This window comes from Branchiostoma belcheri, unplaced genomic scaffold (assembly GCF_001625305.1).
Source record: "Branchiostoma belcheri isolate BF01 breed outbred unplaced genomic scaffold, Haploidv18h27 scaffold133, whole genome shotgun sequence".
NCBI classification, from domain to species: domain Eukaryota; kingdom Metazoa; phylum Chordata; class Leptocardii; order Amphioxiformes; family Branchiostomatidae; genus Branchiostoma; species Branchiostoma belcheri.
In genome coordinates this window covers 55,998-78,220 of record NW_017802747.1, presented here as the reverse complement: position 1 = coordinate 78,220, position 22,223 = coordinate 55,998, and the positions used below count along the sequence as shown (strand labels likewise).

At 37.8% G+C, this 22,223-nt stretch overlaps 2 protein-coding genes across 2 annotated transcripts in view; both read left to right on the top strand.

Moving 5' to 3' along the window:
- The first annotated feature begins 7,270 nt into the window (after nt 1-7,270).
- On the top strand, nt 7,271-11,428 carry LOC109464137. Its single transcript, XM_019761075.1, has 5 exons — nt 7,271-7,409; nt 7,863-7,988; nt 8,818-8,955; nt 9,174-9,306; nt 11,248-11,428. Exons 2-5 carry the CDS (start codon nt 7,865-7,867, stop codon nt 11,426-11,428), a joined length of 576 nt encoding a protein of 191 aa, XP_019616634.1. The 5' UTR covers nt 7,271-7,409; nt 7,863-7,864.
- Nucleotides 11,429-12,829: 1,401 nt separating this feature from the next.
- LOC109464136 (sushi, von Willebrand factor type A, EGF and pentraxin domain-containing protein 1-like) overlaps nt 12,830-22,223 on the top strand; it is a gene marked incomplete at its 5' end in the record, with an annotated part of 14,053 nt that continues 4,659 nt past the window's right edge. The window contains 11 exons of the mRNA XM_019761074.1: nt 12,830-13,055; nt 14,204-14,383; nt 14,740-15,003; nt 15,170-15,379; nt 17,100-17,288; nt 18,291-18,767; nt 20,012-20,173; nt 20,488-20,649; nt 20,800-20,998; nt 21,296-21,513; nt 21,793-21,972. Coding sequence (XP_019616633.1) covers nt 12,830-13,055; nt 14,204-14,383; nt 14,740-15,003; nt 15,170-15,379; nt 17,100-17,288; nt 18,291-18,767; nt 20,012-20,173; nt 20,488-20,649; nt 20,800-20,998; nt 21,296-21,513; nt 21,793-21,972 — 2,467 coding nt within the window. The remainder of the gene's footprint in view (nt 13,056-14,203; nt 14,384-14,739; nt 15,004-15,169; nt 15,380-17,099; nt 17,289-18,290; nt 18,768-20,011; nt 20,174-20,487; nt 20,650-20,799; nt 20,999-21,295; nt 21,514-21,792; nt 21,973-22,223) is intronic.

The window sequence follows — 22,223 nt, the reverse complement described above, 5'->3', positions numbered from 1 at the left end:
CTGGCAGCAGCTCAAGCAACAAATAACAAGGATTGAATAGAAGGAAAGTTCCCGTGTGTGCGTGTGTCCTTGACGTTTCTGTTATGTGAATACGTCAGAGGTCAGTTGGCCCACCTACTGCGTGAAAGGTAAACGCTCAAGTTTACAATTGACTTATGGGGCAATTTGATCAACCGCCCTGAGAAAGTGAGTGTTTTCGGCCTGTGTTCTATCGAAGTGCACAATGAAGAAGACACTGGTAGCTTATATCACCGTCTTTGTATTTTGCTGTCTTGTATCTGAAGCTGCCATTTGTGACAGCATTTTGCTCAACCCAAGCCGGCATCAGGTGAGTATTGAATACGTGCAATACCACTTAAATATGTGGTTTCCCGTGCCATCCTCAAGGGGATTTGTAGCCAGGTACAAAGTGAACTAAACGTGTATAATACCATGTACATATTCTTTAAAGTACATCATTATTTATCAATGCATTTATGTTGTGAAATGGGTGGATGGTCGACGATATATCAAAATTTAACTTGTCCATAAGATCATTTCTCAAATTTGAAAACGTCTAAAGTTTTCATAAAACTATATTTATACGATTTTGTAAATTATTGAAAGATGGTCTTTTCTTAAAAAAATAATTGAACCTTTGGATGCTTGTACTACGACGATTGGCTGCAAAATATTAATTTAGTTCATCTGATATATAATGTTATGTCATAGCATGCAGTTAAATATGTCCGATTATTGTAATTAATCAACGGCTGTGTTTGTGCATTAGAAGCTGTTGACTGTCAGTAAGGAATGGGGGACTTGTGTAATCGTGCCCAAGAATAATCTAGGGACTGATACGCAAGATACGCCGACGGTAAGCTACACTTGTATAATACAATTTGTTAACCGTTAAATAGATGTAACGTATTATCAATGTTATTAAGTAACATGACACTCTGTAGAATGTGTATAATGCAGCAATGTGTGTGTCAATAATGCAAGCGAAAGGTAGGGAACATAATGCAAAATGATCTATCTACAGATTGTTAAAAACATGATAAATATCACAGAAAGAAAGCCCTTTGACTACCTGGTCGACCCTAATATCTATACGTACACTGAGCCAGACCTTTTAACGTGGACTCCTACATAGTCTAAGTTTCTTTGTAGAGAGTGTATATGCATAAATAATGTAATCTGTTCATAGATCGTCAACCTACCTTTTGTCTTGTACTGTTTTATCATACCTCGTCAACAAGCCAAAACCTTTGTAATAACCACTAGTTGGGCCACCCTGCGAGTTGTGCGGCAAAATCAATAAGTAACATGCTTTTTGACTGATATTTTAAGAAATATTTTTCTTTGTTTATCATCTTTTATGGTTATGATTTCGAATGAGCTTGTAAATATCCATATATGTATTGCTTTGTAATTGTATACTTAGAACATCACATATTTTTGCAAGGCAATATACCTACTACATATAGATTTGTTATGTATACCTATTTGTATCATTGATTGTTTTGGCAGCATGTTCAGAAAGAGGCAGTTAAACAAGTTAAATATTAAATATTTTAATGCAAACGATTGTCGAAAGAGATCTATTCTAAACTATTATTAATGTTGCCAGAATCCTAAACTTTCTATGCCTATGGTTATACGACAGATGCTTTAAAACAAAAACATTGTGCTTGTGTATGTTACCAATATGGTTGCAGTAAGTTCACATTATATCTCTGAGACTCCGTTTGTTATCGTAGACATAGAATACAGACGTTTTAGCAAGTAGAATCGATTAACTTTGCAATACTGCTATTTTACACTTATAAGTGTCTATGTAAAACGTGATCATACCGTTTAATACTGTTTAGTAATTTTCGTGGCCTTTCTAAAAATGCATGCCGATAAAAGTTTGCAAAATCCTTAGATATGCCCAATTTCGTTTGCCTTGAAGAAATCAAGTCTCAGAAGAGCTTGTTATTATACTTGATTGTAAAGCAATTAGCCTTCGGGCATAGCCTGGGTGCCATTCCCTACCGCGAGTGAGTGATAATCCCTCGGCCAGGGAAAGCCACTAGCCCCGCCGACCCTGATTTGCGCACTGGCTCTAATTATCTCCTCGCTGGCGTGAACGATATTGTGTTTGGGGCAGCCTGGGGTTGGGTGGCGGATGCAGTAGCGGACATTAGGGCTTCTTTTCACACAAAAAATCTATCGCTTTATGAACGCCAGCGTCTGGCACCCAGGCTTTTCGGGCATGATTTTGCGAATAAAGTTTCAATTATACACGTATTTATTTATTAAGTCTCGTCACAGCAGTTTTAGGAATATATGGCCTATTTAATGGCTTCATTAAAGAAATCACATAAATGACGTAATCATGGGCAAAATGCTTCGTTGATAATAATATAAATAATATTGATATGACGCCTTCTGATAATTTGGTGGTCGCCAGTAGTAGATTAGGGCTTATTATTACTAATGGCGGGATTCAAAAAGTCACCCCTCCATGCCCCATGGTAAGCAAAAAGCCTGGTTCAGCTGGCTTTAGCTTATACGTTTGATGTGATTTATATGTTTTATTTGTCATACTTGTAACTATGTAAGTGTTTAAGTAGGATTTTAGGTCCAGTTAAGACTACGTTTTTTGGTGCTATAAAAGGTAGAGTATAAAAATTCGCCTAAACTGTGAGGCCTAACCTAAAACTTTTGCGGATTTTTGGCACATTTCTAACTTAATATATCACCCTGTTTCTGTTTTCGTTTATTCGTTTATTTCGATACCCTTTAGTCTAAGGCGAGTAGTCTTCCAGGGTTAAAACATATAAACATATGAACATACTGACAACAAAATAAAAGAGAATGAACATACATAATCATCACAAATTCTAAACAGGTTAAACAAAACGATCATGACTTAACATATACAACTTAGCTCATATACAACTGGTGGATGTTTTGATAAAGGTGTACGCGGATGCATACACATTTAATGCCACAATTTAAACCATCATGCTAGAAGAGATGAAATCATTTATCATCTTATTTGCTAAACACGTTGTAACCAATTTTTCCTTTGTATTTTGTCCAATTTGTGACGATGAACGCATGCTTTCAATGGACATCAAATTTTCATTTTTTACCAAAATTGCTTCATAAATAGAGAGTAAATTCCTTTATCTTTTTTATCAAGATATAAAAATGCCACCTGCATATAACAAACACAATAACCCCTAAACAGCGTTGTAAACATGTGTAATCGCCAAGCACATGAGTGGAGTAATGGAAAAATAAACTAAAAAAACAGTACATGACTTACTACGCCTTTGAATTAGAGCAGGTGGTTGTGAAAGAAAAAAGTTTGAAGAGACTAAAGCCCCCGTTATACAATGTACTTTTAGAACCTTCACTACACATTGTCCCTAAAAACCAGCGGGTCAAGCTGTTGAACAGTCTGGCAGAATTTCCGCCATGCTTAACATATCCATACGAATTGAACCCAATTTTATTTTAATTATAATCACATTTGCCAGCAGAACATACCGTAAACACGGCTCTCTTTATCCCGATATGGTTGCTGCTGTTGTGCTTTTGTTGTCCAGTTGGATATTTGTTTACATTAAGTTAAAGCATGACCCCTTATACATAGTGAATTATAGACAAGTGTACAAGGCAGGTAAGCAAGGGTAAAAACGTATTTAGTGGTATGACTTTAATGAATGAAGAGAGCAATTTATAATACATATTGTCCCACTGGGGTGAGCACAGGTCACATGTTAATACAAATATAAAGGTCTAGAATGCAGTACTTTTTACTTCTTCTCTATTCTTGGTAAGTGTATGAATATAGTTGGCTGTGTGATTAGTAAGAGCTGGCTTATCAAACACTGTAAGAAACAAAGATTTCCCGATACAATTCAGATACTTAAAATGGAAAAATGCATTTAACACATAATCGAAAAGAATGCTTATGTCGCTATCACAAAAAGAACAATCTACAAAAAATAACATAAAATGCACCTAGTCTTTTACTTTACCTAAACTAGTAGGAGAATGTCTTCTTTATCCGATGAAGTTCATTAACATATATATATGTATTATTAACATATATTACATTGTTAAGATTACCCCCGATTTTATTCTAGCATTTGCAGATAATATATTCCATTCTATTTTAGATAGTTTTACGTCTCTCTAGAAGAAGGGATAACGTATAACAGTCAATTTTTTTTCTTTTTATAATGACCAAGATTTTAATTGGAATATTTGCTATTATGTGATTTGTCCCTTTCTTTAATTTTTCCCAAAAATTATCTAATCGTGTGCAGTTGAAGAACATATGTTTTTCGCCTTCTACATATTCGCCTATGCGGCATTGTTGGGGTATTTCTACTTTCCAGCTGTAAAAATTGTCCACATATTATATGTCTTTCGGTATTGTTTCATTATTTAGTCCTGTCAATTTTGTAATTGTGTTTTTTTTCCGTTTCTCCATTCTCAATTTATAGCATTTGCAATCTTAAGATACTCTTCTTTGTTATAAAAATATGTTATCGTTGTAGATTTCGGATATGAATGTCTGAAAATAAATATCTTTAAACACTCATGAATTGATAAAATAATATTGGACGAACTTGAAACGATTAATTAGGCACTTTGGCTGCATAACCCCTTTTTTTAAGTGCTGCGTACACCAGACGCCCAACACTTTGTACATGTAGATTCTAAATCTACTTAACATACTTTACTTGAATGAAGTAATTAATGGTATGGCAGGGTGTTTCCAGATGAATTTGGAATCTCTCTAATTTAGCTCGCACAGAACTCTAGAAACATTGAGTCAGCAATTGCGAAATACAAAATAAACAATTTCAACTGAACGGGATTTTCAGCTTTGGAATGCCACCCAGCTTTGCAATTTTCAGCTTTGTAAATATGGAATATCCCTCTTATTTTGGACATAGAGTAAAATGGGTTTACACAAGGGTCAAATATTTTAAAGGCTAATGATTGACTTATCCCAATTACATATATAGATCATAAAAGATGGATAAGGAATTTACGTAGGAAAATAAGATGTGTTAAAATGAAAATTGCGTTGATTAAGAAAATAAGATCTTCATTCCATTTCCATCAATGGTTAGATCAGCTCGGTATTTTCTCCACCCAATGAAACTTTTCTAGCACTTCCTTACAAATTATGCAAATGAGGTTATGATTAAAGAAAAATATGTTCCACTTCCAAATGTGACAAGTATAATCTGCCTGGCAGTTACTAGTGATAAAATTTTAGAAATTAAGTATGCCAATTAGGTCTTTATTTACATAATCTATGTAGTCAGATGTTATTCTCATTCCCAGTTATATATGTGTTTATTACTACCCTTTACGGAATACAGCAGATTTATAGACATTCCTCTTTAATCATGCAAATTAACCATGATTTAAATACTTATTATCTATTAATGTTAAGCATTGGTTAAGTTATCTACTTACTAAAAATCATGACAATTTATCTGGCGGTTCTTAAGTTATCCTCCCTCCTTGAATCATCCTACCCTGCTGATCAAGAGAAAGCTTCTAGGGGGCCAATATCAACTAATACTGTTTCTTCCCTAGCCCAAAAGCTATCTACCATCCAAAACATGTTACCCTAGCATGTCCAGGTCATGTGATATAAACACCAAAAGTTCTTTGCAAGCTTCTTGAGTTATCGTGATAGAATACATCCACACACACACACACACACACACACACACACACACACACACACACACACACAGTAAACGCTATGGAAAACAAAAAATCTTCTTGGCGAAGGTATTATTAGGAAATGCTGTACTTGTAAGTCAGCCTATTGAACAATGAATAGTTAGGAATCGTTGAGTTAGGCAAATCGGAAAATAACGATATGTCCATATTATATACATACAGTTAGGCAAGAGTCCTATTAATAAAGTTGCCACATATAATTAGGCAAGAAGCTGACAGTTACCAACCTGGTTTTACATTTAGGCAGCCATTATTCGTATCCTCGCTGCTTATAGGCATTAGGTTATTGTTGTAAGCCTGCCTGTTGAACAATGAGACGTTAGGAATTGTTGAGTTAGGCAAATCAGAAAATATTCCTATGCCCTAAGTTGATACATACAGTTAGGCAAGAAGCTGACAGTTACCAACCTGCGTTGTACAATTAGGCAGTATTTGTTCTAGTCAAAATTATTGAAACTTACTCAGAGTTTCATCCCATCCCTCCTGAACGCGATTGCCGGTTTTAAAATCAACCCTGTACAGATATTAATTATTCGTTCAGGAAGAGAAAAAAAATAAAACTCTCCAACCCGATGCAGGGAGTAAATTAAAGAAAGGCAACATACTTACCTTTTTTGGGTATATAGTAGCCTCCCTCTCGGCCGCTATGTAGGATGGCCGGCTATATTAAACTAATGCGTTAAAACTGCGCCGCGAGGCCTGCACAGGAGGCTAGGTATTTAGAGATATGCCTTACACTACACAAGTGCGCAACTTCTGATCATGACCAATGTACAAATAAAGTAGGAGTCAAATCGAAAATAACATTAAGCGTTTAAATATTTTTATTTTATTTTATTGATTGATTGATTGGTTGATTGATTTCATTCAGACAGTTGCCGGCGCCAATACACATATAGAGAAAGAATACACAATTCTGCGTGAATATAGCTTAACTTTAACAGATACCTTTAAAAACTATATTAATCAAATTGATTGTACGTCCGACATAACGAGAGTATATAGCATAATGGACTTATCGGAGCAGAGAATTTGAGAGAAAAAGGGATGCGTAAGTTTTCTGGCTCCTTACAAACTAGAATTATACACGGATCGCTTTTGGTTTAAAAAAAGTACCTTACTCACATGCAATTTCATAAACATTGTTATGTAATGCAAAACATTTAGGAACATTTAAGAACGACCAAATACAAATCCGATATGTGGTAAGGAGCATTAATTGTACAATTAGATTTTTGTAACCTCATATACCTTCAACAAATGATCTTTGGATAGCAATACCAGCACTTTACATATATCATGCAAATAAAATGGCAACAAAAAGGACAGCCCTTTATGAAAGATAATGTTTTGTTTACATTTAGGTTTAGCAATGGCATTTAGAATAAACCTTGGATAGGGATATGCTTATTAAAAATGCTTTAGGAAACAGCCAACAACATATGCAAGTTTCAAGTTTCAAGCGTCATTTTCGGGCCGACAAATCAGTTTTATTTCTTTCTTACAGGAGGTCGTACACCTTATTGATGGAAAAATCCATGCATTTGCCGTGATCGCTAAAGGGGAACTATCTTTACCACACGAGTTCGACCCAGCATGTGCTGCAAACAACATCATCATTGGGCTGTACCCGGCTGACGTCACCCTTTTGCAAGGTGAGTATTAATAGACGTTCTTTTTTTTCCTTTAACAATTTTGAACAGTGCTGGAAAGTTCGACTACAGTGCTAAAGTGGATAATATGAGTGGGTAAATCCCATGGGATACAGTTACACCGAAAGTACTACTAAAGAAAACATATGATGGGTATAGAAGAAACTGAAAATAATCATGAAAAAAGATTGTAGGGAATCTTATATATAAAAAGGTTATATAGTACCTTTGTTAAGAGACGTCAAGGCAATAGATAATTTCTAGACTATGCATATGTTTATCCAGATTGTATATCCCGTTTATTAATGTAACGAAGTAATAAAAAACGATTAGCTTAACTGTGAATCTATTCTATTACACATTCCACGTACATTTATTATGATAGTATAAAGCGTGGGTATTGTGCTCCATGTATCTCTGACTTATCTTCTCTGTAATTTCTAAATATATTTTCAGACATGGCATCTATGGCACAGCGCCCCCTTGCCTTTTGCATGTTTGCAACAAACGAGGACACAGTAATCGCAGACAAACTTCGGTGTGGTGGTAGTGTTCATGAACTTTCCCGCGCTGTCCAAACTGGTATGCCACATTTTGATGCTTCATTACTTTTCTTGATAACGCCTACCTCCTTGACCTGTTTTCAGGATAGTAAAATGTTTGCTTTTACATTTTTCATGACATTATGTCAGTACCAACATTTTAGTTGTGGTCGTTAACTTTTTTGTTTTGCATGTAAATAAAGACATATAATCAGGTAATCCATTGCGTTCAGACTGAAATCAGAATTCGTTGAAGCCGGTTCAAAACTGGGATCAGGGCTGGAAAATACCTCCAGAGGTGGTTGTCGATCGTACCTGTTTTCATGTGACTTGGAATGTTTAGACGGGGCCACACGTATCCTGCTTTGGTGGAATTCGGCTTTAGCGTGCCTTCCCGAATTTCGTGTAAAGAGAGAGTTGGTCATTCTTTACTCATTAACGATAAACGATAAAGTTTAAATCGAGTTCAGCATAATCTTTTTCTATATTCGTCACCTCCTTAAAAAAAAACTACATCACAAATATGTCATTGTATTCACATACAATTGAGTAGTTATTGTCATGGGTACTTTTGCCTATGCTACCAGAATACCCTGCTATTAAAAACAAATGACGGGTGACCTATATTGTGTTTATATTAACATTGCAATTAGTGAGCACAGGGGCATGGTTTTGAAAACAAGATGTTAACGTCATTGTTTTTTTTTATTATTTTAAAGCATTTTGATTTTGATGTCTAACAAAAAAATACCTTAAAACCCGGAAAATAGTACAGAGTGATTTGTAACGTTATTTTTTTTTTCAATTAGTGAATAAGTATGCGTCACACAATGACAATTTATAACTGCCTTTCTTTTTGTTGCCTACAGCTAACGTGACACGAAATCGAGCATCTGCACTTGCCACGGTGCAGACAATTACTGGTGCCATACAACTCGTAGAACTGGCTGTAAATACGATTGGAAATTTATTCGGAATCTTTACTGGTCAGGATGAACCACCACCAGGTATGTGTCTCCTTGAAAAAGAACTTTTAAGGCAGATTCGATTGTGACATCATCATTGCATGTTAATTCCTCGTCTTCTGGGCATCATTTTATTATGATATATAATATAGAGTTTCATATGGTTTTATCATCGTGAGCGTATGTTATCTTATTTTTAATTATTACATAATTTTGTCAACGGGAATGTATAATTTAAGTTACTTTGTTCCTGTACTCAGATGACACTCCACCAAGGTTTCTATCCTGTCCACATGTTCCCAAACTGACGATCGGACATGGAGAGACAACTGCCCGCGTTAACATACGCCGGCCTACCTACACAGATGACCGCGATGAACCAGGGAATTGCCAGTATGTTGTTATGTATAAGCCATTATCACAAAATAAAGTGAGCAAAAATCCACCTTTTTCAAGTTATTAAAGCAGAAATGGTCTGTACAGTACCTAGCAATATTAATACCATTATAGAGTAGAAATTGGCCAAAATAGAGAGATAAGCATGCCAAGGGAGTTTGGCCGTTGAGAGAACAGTTCGCCGCCCCACTGTTCTCTTAACGGCTAAACTCCCTTGGCATGCTTATCTCTCTATTTTGGCCAATTTCTACTTTTTCCAGCCGCCTCCTCAAGCCTGGTATAGGCTACATTTTTAACTGAATGTTAAATATTGTAAGAGCCTAATTTGTATGGCCTATGAATTTAAGAATCTGATAAAAGCTATAATGTCAACGCATGATGATCGTCACATTTGTGAGGATGGGGAATGCAACATTCTTGGTGACGTAGTTTACCTGGGTGCCGTCCTTTTTGTATGCCGGTGCTCCCTTTAGCATCGGTCACAACCCGCCGTATGTGCATCTGCATGCTGTGTACGTTCCAAAACGTGGACAAGAGGATCCGTGGTGAGTACCGCCTCCGTACGGAATCCAACTGATTTGAGAGCTCGCCGGAACGCCGAAACGCTTTAAGCCTCGGTCACAACCCGCCGTACGTGCTTTTTGTCTGTACTTTTTTTGGGAGGCCACGTCTTCTAAAAACCACTTGCACAATTTTACATGCACTTAAAGCGTCGGTCACAACCCGCCGTACGTGCATCTGCGTGCTGTGTACGTGCAAAAACGTGGGCAAACTTAGGGGATCTGTAAGTGGTTAGTACCACTTCCGTACGGAATCCTACGGATTTGGGAGCAAGCAGACACGCCGTAGAATTGTAAGTGCATGTAAAACTTTTTTTTCTGCGCTCGGTCTGCTAATTCCGGCGACGCGCGTACCCTGTACAGCCTATGAGCGTTCATTACAACGCTCTGACTCCGTGAAGTGTTCTCACGGGCAGTTGCTGTACGTACAGCGCACAAAGCACGTGCGTGCCGCGCACATTGGTTGCGTAATCCGTGCTTACTCCGCACTTCCGAGTTCACCTGCTCAATGACTGGGTAGAGCACACGTGCACTGTACAGGGTGCTCACGTACAACGCACGTAAAACGCACATGCTTTCTACAGTACGTACGTCGCACGTGTAGGTACGGCCTGTACGCGGTAACGTGGCAATCGTACAGAGATCGTACGTTGTAAGCACGTACAACTAACCACCTGCGCAACGAACGATACACGCAACCGCTCACGGCCAGACGTGGCGTGCAGACCACGTACTTACACCTTGCGCAACACGTGCGGAGGGTTGCTACCCGGACGCTTTACAAACAGTCTGAGAACAGTTAGATATGGATCGGCTGGAAATTGAATATTCGGCTAGATTTTGGTCTAGCCCGGTGTGCTGATTTTCTCTTCTGTCTTCTTTATTAGCCAAATGTCTTAGTATGTGGTCTTATCTCGGGAGGGGGTTGTTTATTTGTTTGGTCAGACCGGGGATGATTTTTGAAAAATTAAAACAAACACGGCCACAGAAAACATCTTGCTTTAAAAAAATAGAAAAATGGATGTAACCAAAATAAATTTATGGCTGTACTTGACACACATGTGCAGCAAATTTTATTCCCCTTACCCGTAAACAGCACATGGCCGTTTGGACTTCTGTAGTGGTACATGTAGGTCATCCGGTGAAATACTCTCCGCCCAGCCCTGCCTACATGGCATCATCACCGAACAAATATTATTTAACCGTTCCAGACTATTTCTTATGGAGCGAGTATGTAGCGAGTCCCGTTATACAAATAGGATGGCACCCAGGCTAGACGTAGAGAGCTGCAACATTCTCTACTACAAACATGCATAATGCATTACTCACAGTCAAGTATCACACGTAGCTGTTTACAATCTATTGTCTATTTTTGCAGGCTAACTGAATCCCCTTCATTGAACGGCATGTATCTGTCGGCAGGATCGTATGAAGTAACGTACACAGTTTCTGACAGCTCGGGAAATGCTTGTGATGGTACTTGTGCATGCAAGGTGTCGTTTGAAGTTGTGGGTATGTGTGTAATCTTCATCATTCTACAACAGATTTATAACATATAACCATATTCAATGTATTGTGTATACTTATGATGGAAGACATCATAAATCCTTGATCGGTTCTACTACATATTATATAACTGCTTAACCCTTGTCCTGTTGGTTTTTTTTTTTACATAATATCTCATTATTTTATGTCTTATGTTTCGTGTCTTTCGCGGGCATTTCTAAGCCTCCTTCTAGATAAAGATATGCAAAAGAGAAATCGTGTCAGTCAGCCTCTTTTCACGGCGGAGGGCGATTGTTGAAGGACCTAAATTCAAATTTATTCACGCTTCACATATTAACATACGAGGCGTGGCATGTGGATGCATATGATTTAGAATACGATAAAACATCCAAAGCTGTAGATATATGTTATTAATCAATAATATTGTCATCCCAGTCGCTCAGTGGTCAGAATTGGTTTAAGTAAAAAAGAGCAATGTAATTATATGCGGTTTGCAGAGATTCGCACAGCGAGTTTCCTCGTCCTAGGGGACGAAAGTCGCAGGGTACGAGTTTCTTTTTACCCAAGAGCGAAAGCGCGCAGACGACCCTATTCGTGCGAATATCGTCGATCTTACGCTAAGCCGTGTACACTTACTTAAAGGTAACCGTATTCTTGCGAATTTTGTCGACCTTACGCTGGGCCGCGGACACGTACTTAGGTAACCGTATTCATGCGAATTTTGTCGACCTTACGCTTGGCCGCGCACACGTACATAGGTAACCGTTTTTGTGCAAATTTTGTCGACCTTACGCTAGGCCGCGCACACGTGCATAGGTAACATTGTACGTGTGAATTTTGTCAACGTTGCGCTTGGCCGCGCACACGTACTTAGGTAACCGTATTGGTGCAAATTTTGTCGACCCTACGCTTGGCCGCGCACACGTACTTAGGTAACCGTATTCGTGCAAAGCTTTCCATACTTACCAGCCGGGCCGGAAAGATCGGCAGGCATGTTGTGTTCAGCTGCACTCCATCACCGGTACTAGATTTGTAAATATAGTTTAGCTATCGATTAGAAAAATATCGCAAATTGCTGCAGTTTTCTCGTATCACGCGGAGTAGGCCCTGCTTACAGGTTCATACCGGAAGTTCATTAAAGTTACAGAAAACACATGTTTACAAAAACACGGAACATGGAACTCGGAGAATGTGCCAGTTACTTCGTACAGCTGGCTGATTCCAAATACACTGCAAATAAACCCAGTAATAGCTATGAAGAATGAAATACTATCATTTATGTTCTAAAACAGGGAAATTAACAGTTAAACCTCCGATTAAACCTAAGGACAAGGGCAAGGTATAAAAAACACCAGTAGTGTATAAAAATGCTAGATTGAGGAAACCAAGGAGGCTCTAAAAAGAGGAAACGATTATGTTTTTTGTGTCATTTTATTTGACATGTAAGCGAATAATATCTTTCTTTATGTTTTAAAGGGGTATATTGCGACCCTATCACCTGGCCACCAAACATCGCTAGAATTACATGTACACCAAACGTAGCAGGGCCTCCTGTGTGGGGAACTAGATGCCAGTACACCTGTCTGCCAGGGTACCGTATTTCAGGAGATACTACGCGTACATGTGAGCATGCCGGTGGAAGTAAAGGGTGGTTACCTACAACAGATATCCGGTGCGAAGGTAATGGATGTACTATTTTCTACGAGAACTTTTTTTTGTTTTTGCTCAGCGATCCTCAAAGTCATCTTTCAATTGTATATGACTTCTATAAAAAAATCACAAGTACAAGGTAGGAAAAACTTCCATATCGATCTTGAATTAACGTTATCAACGTCACTATCTCTTTATGTAAAACAGAGTGTTGTTGTTTTAACATGAATCTTCCGAAATCAGGGCTTGAAACTGTTACCTATATGCAACGGCTCACGCTATATTTATATCTAACAAAAAATATGCTTGTGGTTTGAATAAATATGTCCGATCCCTGTTCTGTCTAAGCAAATGTGGTGTCCACGTATACCAGTATAAAATTTTTGATTGATGATTAAAGGCTTTGGGGACATCAGAGGATGGTGTACTAGAAAAAAATCATAACAAATATTTTGATGTCGTTATGACGTCATTTATGTGATTTTACTGGCCAAAACCGTATACATCATAGCTTAAAAATGCTTATGATAGAAAACTAAGGTGGACTAAGACATATGTTGCCCATAGCAACACCGGTGACGTCATAAAATGACGTGATGCATTTTTAAGCTATCCGCCATCTTGGATAATAAATCTTGAATTTTTTTTCAAGATAAAGCCTTAAATTCATTGAAAATAGACTAAAGACGTTCACAGAAACCTTTTTCGTAAAAATGTAGTGATAAGTAGTGATAAAATTTCAAGGAAAATAACCTTTTTTATACCTGATCTAATGTTGTGGTCCGCCATCTTGAATTTGGTCAATAATATCATCAAATTAGCATAAATTTTATATCTTTAATGATGAAATTTACATAAAAATACACGAGATGTCATTATTATTAAAATGTGCAACATGTGTAACTTGACATAAAACATGTAAAATTCTAAAAACTAAATTTAGTAAAAAAATGCCCGTCAGAAACCTCTTACCATGGCAACACCAAAATCATTATCTTATTTCACTGATACAAAATTATTGCCAACAATATTTTAGAAAAAAGTCACAGAGTTAAAGGGTTCTAGCGCTTGCCGTTCGGACACTTTTGCCCCCCCCCCCGCGCTAGATAGGGTTAATTTCTAACTTGCATCTTATGGCGGTCATAGACACATTTTATGTATTGCCTTCTTATTTGCAGAGAGCACTTGTGTTGCTATTCTGGCCCCACAATATGGCACTGTAAGCTGCACTAATGAAAACAAGTACCGCAGTGTCTGTCAGCTCGAGTGCAGGGAGGGGTATGTTCCTGAAGATCCCAATAGAATAGCTACAATCTGCCAAGCTGATGGATGGGATGACCAGTTGACTAGATGCAAAGGTATTTCCCTTTTGATACTCCTAACAAAATTTTAGTATATATATATATATATATATATATATATATTTATCTGCCGAAAATGTGGTTGATGTTATACCTTCCAAGCAGGCGCATTTTAGACTGTTTATAAACTTAAAGTCGGATTAAGATAGGGGAAAAAAATTGTTTAGTTAATACAATAACAGATAATGTGAATCACAACCTTACTTGCAAAATTATTTAGTCTTTGCAAAAAAATTAAATATGCCAATATGATATATTGTCTGCGAAGTCATGGTTTGCTTTTGCTTGCCCTCATACAAAACATGTGTTTTGTTTAACTCTTTACATTCTCCGTATAAATTTCCGATTCACAGACTTTCAACCACCGGTCTTCGTCGACTGCCCAGCAGATATCGTGGCCTTTGCAGAAAGAAATAAAGATACAGCAGACGTTACATGGGAGGAACCAACCGCCATAGATAAAATTGATAACAATATAGAAGTACCCGTTCCTGTTCATCTCAGCGAAGGTAGTCCACCGAGGTCCACCTTCACTCACGGACAACACCTTATAAAATATACCGCAACAGATGCATTTTCAAACGAAGCAACGTGTTCCTTTAGTGTACTGGTACAAGGTATGTATAAAAAATGATTTTAATCAGAATTTCTATCTTAATTAGATAAAACTATGTTGTCCGTAATATCATCAATTATTATTTCTCTCATAATCTATTCTTCTCAATTAGTACACAGCATATTGTTTTATTAATACTAAAAGATGTATTATATATTTCTTTACAGTGATCACATGCCCTCCTATCAGATACACGTTGAAAGCGGAGCTTTCCTGTCCAAATGGATACGTATACGGCTCATCGTGTAGTTTTGGGTGTGAGACAGGCTACCCCGTGGTCGGACCTACTTCATTTTCCTGTGAAAGAAACTACAGCAACAGTGAACCAGTAGGGTACTGGGATTGGGGATCAAGTGGATCTCAACCCTTCTGTCAAAGTAAGATAGAATTTTTTTTTGCAATTCTGCATTTTAACATATTTTAAATGGCAATCATTATTATGGGTTCACCACACCACGAAGTGGTGTGGTGAAACCATATTGCTTTTTCTGATGTTTCTTCTTCTCCTCCTTCTCCTCCTGCCATTTTTTAAATGGATTCAGCTTCTTCATTTTAGGGCCCAAGGTCCTGAAATTTGGTATGGAGGTACAGTGGGCAAATACCCCTACGCGTTTTTTAAATTATTGTGATACAGGCTTTTAGAATGGTTTTATTTGAGTTTTTTGGCTGTGTTATAGCTAATGTATTACTGTGTTAGTGTGCCTTGTTTACCACGTTTGGGCATGAGTCATCACAATGGAATGCAGGGCATCAACCAATAGGCATGCAGCTTTCCTCTATACTTCTTGCTGATTGGCTGTTGGGATTTAACTTGATTAACACCTGCACAGAAGCATTTCCATACTGACAGTATGTCTGTATTCAAGTGTTTTGGTAGGTATTTCAAGCTTTCCTGCTCCAGCATTGGAATGCGGGGCATGTAACGTTTTTTTTTTATTTTGAAAATCAACAGTTTGCATTATGCAATTAAAAATCCTAACCAATAAAGTAGGGAAAAGCTATCCAACTGTTGTTTTAGTTGTATTTTACTTCATATTATAGTTATATCAATGTAAATCATTGTTTTCCCTTGTGTTTCCCATTCTTTCCCTGCCATGTCGTAAAATGTGGTGAACCCATCGCTGTATTTGCTCCAAAGCAAATATTGGCCTTTCTAGTTTTATTCGGAATACATATTGTATGCAATTCATGGTGCATATTATGCACCAGATCAAGTGAAAGCTTCTGCATCTATTCTGATTATTACCTCCATGAAAAATGGAGCTATTGTTTTTGGCGTGTCTGTCTGTCTGTATGTATGTATGTCTGTGTGTGTGTCTGTCTGTGTGTGTTTCCGCAACTTTGTGGTCAGCATAACTTCAGAACGCCATTATGGATTATGATGATATTTGGTATGTTGGTAAGTCTTAGGAAGACAAACGTCAAGGTCAAATATGGGCCTCTGGTGGATGACCTTGGTACTGCAGCAGAACTTCCGGTTTTTTGTATCTTTTGTCCTGAACATGCTATGGTCTTGATGTTTTGGTGACAGATTGCTATTCCTGTCAGGAATAAGTGGTGTGAGTAAAGTCCCCCTAGCAGCTTGTTCTGGAACTGCAGGGCACTTTCTGGCGAAATGTTTAAAAGCCAATAAGTCCAGATAGGAACAACATATTTTCATAATTTTTGGTGTGTAGGTAGCTGAGAGAGAGATGTACATGATTAAATGCAAATTATGCAAATTAGGACTTTATTTGCATAATTATTGAGGAAATTCTATAATTACAGTGTTTTACATTATACTACTTTCATACATGTAATGTATGTAACCTATGGCAGACAGAACATCAACAGATACTAATTATGCAAATGATGGCCTAATTTGCATAATTTATGCAAAAATTCTATGATTTCTTAATGGTGAATGATGGGAATATCATACTTGGGACATCTGTAACTTAATCAAAAGTTAACATACATCATGATGCATATATCATGTTAATGCAGAGGTAATTTGCCTAATTAAAGAAGAAATTTACATTTACATATTAAGTCCATATTTCATGGAGGTATGAAGTCTCGGAATTCTTGTCTATATCTGTATTTGACTTTATATAGTTGTACCGTGCCCAACACTTCGGCCGCCGGACAATGGAGCCCTGGCCTGTGACGGGTGGGCGTATGGAACATTCTGCCTCATTCAGTGTAATGAGAACTGGGACGTCCCTTTGGACAGTCCGGAAAGATACGTTTGTGAAACCTTGTCCGGTACTTGGAATCCCGACGATGACGTTCCCGACTGTGCATGTAAGTAGTGATGTGGACAGCAAAACGGAACATGTTTTAATTACTAGTACATTTAACAATATTGATAATGTTATAACCTCTACATTGAAGGTTGTATTTCTGGTAGCGTTTGTATGTATGTACGTATGTGTGTGTATTTATGTAAGTTTATATATAGTGTGCATTTATATTTGTATATTTGTATGGTGGATGGATGGATGGATGGATGGATGGATGGATGGATGGATGGATGGATGGATGGATGGATGGATGGATGGATGGATGGATGGATGGATGGATGGGTGGGTTGATGGATGGATGATTTATGTGATTTACCACAGCATGCCGCCTGCTATGATGAGCACTATTCTTAAATCGTAGCAGTTAGGTACTGTAACATTACGGAAATCACTCCTATATTCATACAACTGTGGAACAGGTCATTCATCTCGTTGGCAAATGTTGGGTTATTTGTTGTAACGTCCTTGCTTTGTCTAAAGGGGTACCTGTATTCATTTAGGGACCCCAAACGAAAGTTAGACTCAGGCCGGCATTTGAAATTTCATTTGAATATTATTAGATGTCAATAATAAAAATGAAGTTCTCACCTACATAATTCACGACCAAAAGCTACAACATCCTCCTTTTCTAAGATGATATTTATGTGATTTACCACATATTTATGTGATTTACCACATATTTATGTGATTTACTTTGTATGCTCCACCTCTATGGAGGATGAATGATGATGATGATGATGAGGATGGTATTTTCATACTTTTAACAACTTGACTTTTTACGCGTTTGTTTCTTCACATTTATAAAATCGTTATCATTTTGATAGATTTGTCTGAAATTATCGATGTCGTTTTTTTAACAGATGGTATCAACCGCCGAGGCCACACCACAAAAGCAATAATTACTTCATAAAAGATTATATCATCTTATTTAAAAAATGTAATATATTACTTGCAAACTGGCATCATATTGCAATTTTAGGTGTTTTGTTTTTCTATTGCTCAGTGCCACGCGATCCCGACAGCATGAACCTACCATCAGAACTGTACTACTACTCAGGGGACTGCAGGGACCCGGAGACTCAAGTACAGATTCAAGAGAACTTCATCGCGATTCTCAACAGTTCCGACTATAGTGACATATGTCAACTGTTTGTAGAATGCGCTGCTGAAAACGTGCAGGTAATCTGCGGTAACGTGACAACGCGCTCCGGTCAGCCGTCCTACCAACTTCAAGTCACGTTTGACTTAACTGTCAAGATCAAAGCACAGACAAACCAGAATCCTAGTTACATCGATTTAGAAGATACCCTATTCGCAATGGCCAATAAGATTGACCAGCGGGTAAAGGGTGGAAACTTCTCCTTAGATAACGTAACGGCCATCGAGCTGGAAGTGCAGCCTGACTCTTTCGTAACGAAGAGATGGACGAATCTTGTCTGCGAGCCAGGATTCCTGCCCAACTATGACACATACATGTGCAGTAAGTGCTATGATTAATTATGGGTTCACCACACCACGAAGTGGTGTGGTGAAACCATATTGCTTTTTCTGATGTTTCTTCTCCTTCTCCTCCTCCTTCTCCTCCTCCTGCCATATCTTTAAATGGATTCAGCTTCTTCATTTTAGGGCCTAAGGTCCTGAAATTTGGTATGGAGGTACAGTGGGCAAATACCCCTAGGCGTTTTTTAAATTATTGTGATACAGGCTTTTAGAATGGTTTTATTTGAGTTTTTTGGCTGTGTAATAGCTAATGTATTACTGTGTAAGTGTGCAGTGTTTACCACATTTGGACATGAGTCATCACAATGGCATGCAAGGCATCAACCAATAGGCATGCAGCTTTCCTCTATTCTCCTTGCTGATTGGCTGTTGGGATTTAACTGGCTTAACTTCATTTACACCTGCACAGAGCCATGCCATACTGACAGTATGTCTGTATTCAAGTGTTTTGGTAGGTATTTTAAGCTTTCCTGCTCCAGCATTGGAATGCGGGCTATGAACGCTTCTTTTTATCTTGAAAATCAACAGTTTGCATTATGCAATCCTAACCAATAATGTAGGGAATAGCTATCCAACTGTTGTAGTCTTAGTTGTATGTTACTTCATACTATAGTTATATCAATGTAAAGCATTGTTTTCCCTTGTGTTTCTCATTCTTTCCCTGCCATGTGGTAAAATGTGGTGAACCCATTGCTATATTTGCTCCAAAGCAAATATTGGCCTTTCTAGTTTATTATTTCGTTGCATAGCATGTGTCAGCTTGACTTGACTTTATGTGACTGCATTGTGACTGGTGAACTCTGTCTTTCACTGATAGCCATTCCAGCTTCTCTAGCAACCTGTCCTTTGATTTCTTGTGTACCTGTCGCATCCCAGGGCAATCCTGGCTGCTCTGTTCTGTATCACTTGGCCCACACTGAGCTGCAGAAGTCACGATTTGTCAGTACCAGGGCTTGGATGAGTTCTATCCTGTGCTTCACAGAAGTGATTTTCTCACCCTGCTTACTTGGGCAACGCTCCTATTTCACTTCTTCACTACAAGGTCTATGAGAAAGTGAGGCTTTGGGAGCCATCCATACCGACCTTGGTTACCTCGGAGATTACCATTGTTCTTTCTTAACGTTTAACACAAACATGTCGCCATTTAAGCAATCTAAGTTGGACATACTTTTTTCTATGTTTTCAAACTGTTTTTAATAAAAGATAATCCCTGCCTTGCCCCAGAGGGATGTATCAAGGGAAGTTTTCTGGACGCAGACAAAGGGTCGTGTGAGAAGTGTGAAACCGGGCAATTCCAAGATGAAGATGGCCAAACAACATGCAAGCCATGTCCTCCTGGTACATGGACCGTGAAAAAAGGAAGCAGAGCTATAGACCAATGTTTGGGTCCGTTGTTAATTTAATTTTGCTATGTTATAGCGTTGTCATTCGATACCCACTTTAAAATCAACAATTTTACTATATATATATTAACCTCTTTTTCGCCAATATCGGCACTGCAATATCTGTAGGAAAATATTATTTTGGTTAGCATGACTAAAACCTAAAACACTCTTAGCAGCTTTAATAATTCTGCTGATATCATAGTTTCCAGCACTTTTTTTACACTGCTTTATAAAGTGTGAATAACCACACTATATAATAGATGATGTGCAACCCCACAACAAAAGCAAATTAACGTTTTTTTCTACTATGTTCAGTTAAATGTCAACACGGCTGGTACTCGGACACTGGTATGGAGCCGTGTGCACAATGCGAAATGGCCCACTATCAGCCAATGGCAGGCCAGACAAGTTGTCTTAGATGCCCAACCGGGCAAATAACGACGATTGTAGGTGCAAAGGCAATGAATGAATGTATCGGTAAGTAAAAAAAATAGTTATAAGATAACGATTTACTGATTTTTGCAGTCAGAGAATACTGATTACAGATGTCGCACAGAAGCAAAACGCTTTGAATGAAAGCACATTTACTACCACTACTACTAAAACATTACCTTCTTCTTATAACAGGCATCGATTGGGTCTTCAACGTATCTAGCCGTGTTCAACTAACGCTCACTCCTCAATCTGAACTGCAAGGGATAACCTTCTCCTTCTGGATCCGACCACAATTGAACTCATCGGATGGGTCCATAGTTAACCTGCAGAAAGAATCAAGGATGCTATTTTCTGTTAAGAATCCAGGAGGCATTCAAATAGCTATAACAGGGTATGTATCAGTTCAAAAATTATATTGTACTAATATGGTATTAGTTAGGCAGGTCATTAGTATGTTTCCTGTCTTCACAAAATTCATTGAATGAAGCTAACCATTGGTTTTGCTTCAGCAAAGAATCTTCCTAGAAAAAATATGATAGTACTTTCAATCTTTTAAAAGTCCACAAATGTCTCTAATAGTCTAATGTAATCATCATAAAGTGTTCAGTTTTACCCTGTAATGCAGTTGTAATTATAATCATTGTTGTTGTTTTTTTTTTTAATTACATTGTTGTTGTTTTTTTTACAGCCTACTAAACAGCACATCTAAGTTTAGTGGCTGGTTGAGGACAGGGGTATCTTTAGAAGCCGGTAACTGGCATAATGTTGTTGTCACCATGAACCACATGGAACAAGAATGCAAAGTGTACGTCGATGGTGCCAAATCCTGGTTTCAGAGGCTGCCCAATGACACAGTCACAGTGTTCCCAGCAAACACGGACATCTTACTAGGTGACGTCAGTGAAGGTAAACTGACTACATTAAATCAGTCTAATGAATCTGTCTATCAATGTTTAACAAACAATAAAAAGAGAGTTAAAATTTAAACATCATATTTTTTTTCACGGCAGTTGCTAACAAGTGATTGTAATTAAACACATTTTCTAGCTATCCAACAGCCTGATAAAGTATATAGAGTTAAAACATGGTCTTATAAGACTGATGAAATGCCTACACTACACCACAGCGTATTTAGCCTGCTCTGTATTGGATTATCTTATTTTGTACGTAATATTTTTCCAAAAGGCTCTTTTGCTGGCGACATCAGTGCTTTCAGCGTGTGGAACGGCAGTTTAACGGAGTCTACAATACAACAAATGGCACAGAGCTGCTCTTCGGACGACTCCGGGGCCATAGTGACATGGGAAGATGCCTTTACAAGCACCCTGAAGGGTATAAGGCAGAGGATACCATCAATTTGTGACGGTAAAAATAAGAGTTTTCTTGATAGCCTCATTTTTTTCATTCATTTAGCAAAAGGTAAGGAATTGAAAGGAAATAAGTAATCTCGATGCAGTTTCAGTATCATAATACTTGTGTTCCCTGAAACTGCGTAATTCACAACACTATACTTGTGTATTCCCTTAACAGCCTACATGTAATTCAGTCTTTTGTACATTGTATCATTAGGCTACACACACACACACAAAAAAAAAACAACACATACACATATAAAT

Excerpts from the sequence above, each read along its gene's own strand:
- LOC109464137 (XM_019761075.1), top strand. The coding sequence starts at position 7,865 with ATGGCATCTATGGCACAGCGCCCCCTTGCCTTTTGCATGTTTGCAACA. Across the intron at positions 8,956-9,173 it reads TCAGGATGAACCACCACCAG|ATGACACTCCACCAAGGTTT; the intron begins GTATGTGTCTCC and ends TCCTGTACTCAG. Across the intron at positions 9,307-11,247 it reads GATGAACCAGGGAATTGCCA|GCTAACTGAATCCCCTTCAT; the intron begins GTATGTTGTTAT and ends CTATTTTTGCAG.